Source organism: Austrofundulus limnaeus, unplaced genomic scaffold (assembly GCF_001266775.1).
Source record: "Austrofundulus limnaeus strain Quisiro unplaced genomic scaffold, Austrofundulus_limnaeus-1.0 Scaffold547, whole genome shotgun sequence".
NCBI lineage: Eukaryota > Metazoa > Chordata > Actinopteri > Cyprinodontiformes > Rivulidae > Austrofundulus > Austrofundulus limnaeus.
The window spans coordinates 60497-64490 of record NW_013952949.1 but is presented as its reverse complement, the minus strand read 5'-3'; the positions used below and the strand labels follow the sequence as shown (position 1 = coordinate 64490).

General features: G+C 40.5%; 1 protein-coding gene across 1 annotated transcript in view; it reads left to right on the top strand.

Annotated features, from left to right (window-relative positions):
- Window positions 1-1527: 1527 nt before the first annotated feature.
- Window positions 1528-3994, top strand: part of LOC106530686 (radixin) — a gene marked incomplete in the record, with an annotated part of 41289 nt that continues 38822 nt past the window's right edge. Inside the window, 1 exon segment of the mRNA XM_014026356.1 lies at window positions 1528-1605. Within this exon segment, the coding sequence (XP_013881810.1) occupies window positions 1598-1605 (8 nt within the window).

The window sequence follows — 3994 nt, the reverse complement described above, 5'->3', positions numbered from 1 at the left end:
TTTCTTGTATTCTGCTGATGTTGGTACCAGGAGGAAGCGTCGGCTGACCAAGAGCTCTCAGGTGATGTTTCCCAGAGAACTGCTTCAGTTTGGGCCGTTCAGACACTCAGGGCGTCGGTTCATCTGCTGGTCCTTCAGTCAGAAAGGATTCTCTCTCTCTGGTGACCTGGGTCTGGCTTTTCCACAAGTGGCTTCAAGACTCAAGTTTGATCCTCACTTTGTAGAAAAACGGACTAAAAGCGACGGTTGAATTACCATTAGCTTATTTATTTGACTCCTTTAAAATCAATACTCAAGGGCTGAGTCGATGGTCGGCCTATACGAGTTAAAATGACGGAGGGGTTGATTGACACCTTTCCCCCCCTCTAGCAAGAGGGGAGGCTGCTTCTCTGTCTGCGTTCTGCTTCCTTCTTCTGTTGTGACTCCTCTCTAAAAACTCAAAAACCTATGGCTTCATCTTGTGCGTTAACTTTTAAAACCTCTGTCATGGGCGGAGTCAAGGTTTCCAGCCAACCGATTGAAAACTCTGGTAAAGTTTTTGACCAATCAAAATGTTTGGAGGGAGAAACAAGATTTTTCAGACAAAGGATGGGAGTGTTTTTAGTCTAATCATCTTGCATCTAATTAAAGGGGGAAGACATCTGCTTCACATCAGTTCAACTAAGAATGTCTATCTAGTTAAATTCAAATCTAAGGTTTCCTAAGATTAATTCATGAAATCACACAGTTTAAAGAAACATCTTTTTCAGAAAAACATTTCATCAATAAACACACAGTTTGACACTCTTCTTAGTGGGCAAACAGTTAAAAAAAAGAACAGAGTAGTCAATCTTCCCTCTTTATTTACTTAAGGTGTGGGATCCTTTGTTCTCGGTCCTGCTGGAAGGTTCTTAAAGGCCTGTTATGACCCTACCCTCTTTTCTTTGAAGAAAAGTAAATAGCTTGTCCTTCTGGGGGTTGGRTGGAAGGTGTGAATGCAACTCTTTCATGTTCTTCTGAGGCGCCTTGGTGACGGTATGCTAATCACAAGCACAAGGATCATGCAAGTTCCTTAACAGAAGTCTGAAATGAATATATCTTATTTTCTTCACCAAACAGTCATAACAAGTTGTGTCCATCAGAAATCAGAAATTGAAGTAGGAAACCGCTACAATATTATTATTATTATTATTTGTTTGTGCAGGTGAAAGAAGCCATTCTGAACGATGAGAACTACTGTCCTCCAGAAACAGCTGTGTTGTTAGCTTCCTACGCTGTCCAAGCCAAGTATGGAGATTACAGCAAAGACATTCACAAACCTGGTTACCTGACAAACGACCGGCTGCTCCCACAGAGGTACAGCAGACACACACAGGTTGTTGTACTGTTTACATTGTGACACCATCAGGATGGTTAAATATCACTACTGTTAGCTCTGTGTCAGTCTGTTTAAACAATCGTCCTCTCTAACAAACAGAATGAGGGCTGGTACAGGTTATTATTTCTATAAATGAGCCATGATGGGTCCTGTGTGTCCTGCAGGGTGCTGGAGCAGCACAAGCTGACCAAGGAGCAGTGGGAGGACAGGATACAGAGCTGGCATGAGGAGCACAGAGGCATGCTCAGGTGGGACAGCTGTGGACACATGGAAGAGTTATTATTATTTAACAGAGTTTCTGTAGAGCTTTACATTTAAAACTCAGTGGAATTAAATATGTTGTATTAGTTTGAAAGAAAACTTCATGAAACTAGTACAACACACTGAACCACTTTAGTGGGTGTTTCTGGCTGGTCAGTGTGCAGTTGTCTGAAAATCAAACTTTGAAGAGAAAACATGATACATCAGCAGACAAAATATGCTATATATATATANTCCGCTTCAGCAGGGGGTTCTACTGTACAGGGTTCCCATGAGTCCTTCAAATCCTTGAAAGTTTGTGAATTTGAAAAAAATGATAAATTCATCAGAACTTGTTCTCTGCTCCTGAACAGTTTTTCAGCTCGTGTCGGTGCAGTTTCCTGCAAACAGAAACCGTGTTTTTGTCCCTTCAGGTGGTGAAGACTGTGGGTCTGAGGGAGGTCTGGTTCTTTGGGCTGCAGTACACAGACAGCAAAGGTTACGTGACCTGGCTCAAACTCAACAAGAAGGTAAAAAAACAAATGATGTCTTTATAAATCACAAGATGTTGGTCAACAGGGGGCTGGAGACCCTAAATTACCTCATTATCTTATCTTCAGTCTGTCTTTTAGATTTACTTCAAATAAACGAGTGATGAATAAATGAATGTCTGATGTTTCTAAAGCTAATTATCGTCTGTGGGTTTAGTTTTAGATTTGAAAACAAAGCTGCACGTTGTGTTAATGTGAAGCATTTTATTTCCTACAGGTGACTCAGCAGGATGTGAAGAAGGAGAATCCTCTTCAGTTCAAGTTCAGAGCGAAGTTCTTTCCAGAGGATGTTTCTGAGGAGCTGATCCAGGAGATCACACAGAAACTCTTCTTCCTGCAGGTACTGGACAGCTGCTTTTAATCTGAGTAATCCTGCAAATGGAAGAGTGTAATCTGAGCAACAAGACCACAACTTTTTAATCCTTCAGGCCAACAAAACAAACAGCAAACACAAGTCTGTGCTGAACCAACTGCTGGAGAAAACAGACAGAATTGTTACAAGTGTATCATAAAGATATGTGCTTTAATAAAACAGTTTTAAACTCTCTGGTAATGTTTCATGTTAAACATGAAGCTCAGACTCATTGTGCTGAACAGACCTGCTGATCAGGTCACTGACCACCCCGGGCAAGTCGTCCCTAATGCAGGAAACAAAATGCTGTTCCAGTTGGCCCAGTTCTGACATTACTGTGAAAGATTTATTTATTTGTTTATTTGTTAAAAGTGTACGTTTTGAAAAACTACATTTTTATTGCAGAATAATTTGACACTCCATAAGGAGGGTAGTTCTGTTTCCATCCATCATTCTGATCTTCAGCAGATGAACATCATCTGTAAATATGAAAAAGAAAAACAAACCTGTTTTAGTTGTGGACTCGTTTAAACTGTCCAATCAGAATCAAACTGTTTTCAACAAATCAACTGAAGCAGAAGTTTGATCCAATCAGAGCGGTGCAGGGCAGGTTGTGTTTGATGCGTGGTGAGACACTGCAGGAAGCTGTCCTCACCAAGCAGCAGCACCATGTGTGTTCACATGTGACCACCAGGGGGCGCCAAAACCAATACATCCCCCCATCCCCTCCTCCTGCACCTCCCCCCCAGCCTCCTACCAGTTCAGAGTGTTGTTAGTGAACAGACGTGTTCACCCTGAGAGAAAGAGGTCAACTCTGGGCACATATCATGCAAAATCCACATTTTTAGTTGCTGAATACATTTTGTTGCATCTGTTGTGTGTAGAATTTAGTCTCTTCTTGTAAATAACTTTATATATTGTTTGGGTCATATATCTCAACCTGTGCAGTTTTCTCTATTTCCCATGATGTTTTCTGAACCGTACGCCTAATTTATTGCAACATGAGAGTCAAATAAGGTCTGCACTTCCCAACTGCAGTTTGGTCGTCTTCATTGTCCTCTGTCTCTGGCTCCAACATGGAAGGCTGAATGGACAGGTGATGTTTTAATTTGTTATTAAAATGTTTCTGCACCACTATATAATCATAAACCCCTCTGTCAGACTGGAGTGGATCGGTCTGGAAGCTGGAGGGGGGCGTGGTGTTTGGATTTAAAGAGGCAGCCTCACACCTCAGAAGAGAGGGGTTTGTGGAGTTACAATAATGAGGAACTCAGATTAAAGAATTGCTGCTTTACTTTAAATAAAACCCAAATGAATGATTTAAATGTGAAAAAGAAGCATTTAAAAGCATGATATGTCTCCTTTAATTAAACATGAACTTGGATTCTAGTCGAAAAGTTTCTTTAAGCTCTTGTTCTCTAAAAAAACATGTTTTATATACATATATACTATATACGTATATATATATATATATGTATATATCAAAATCACAAA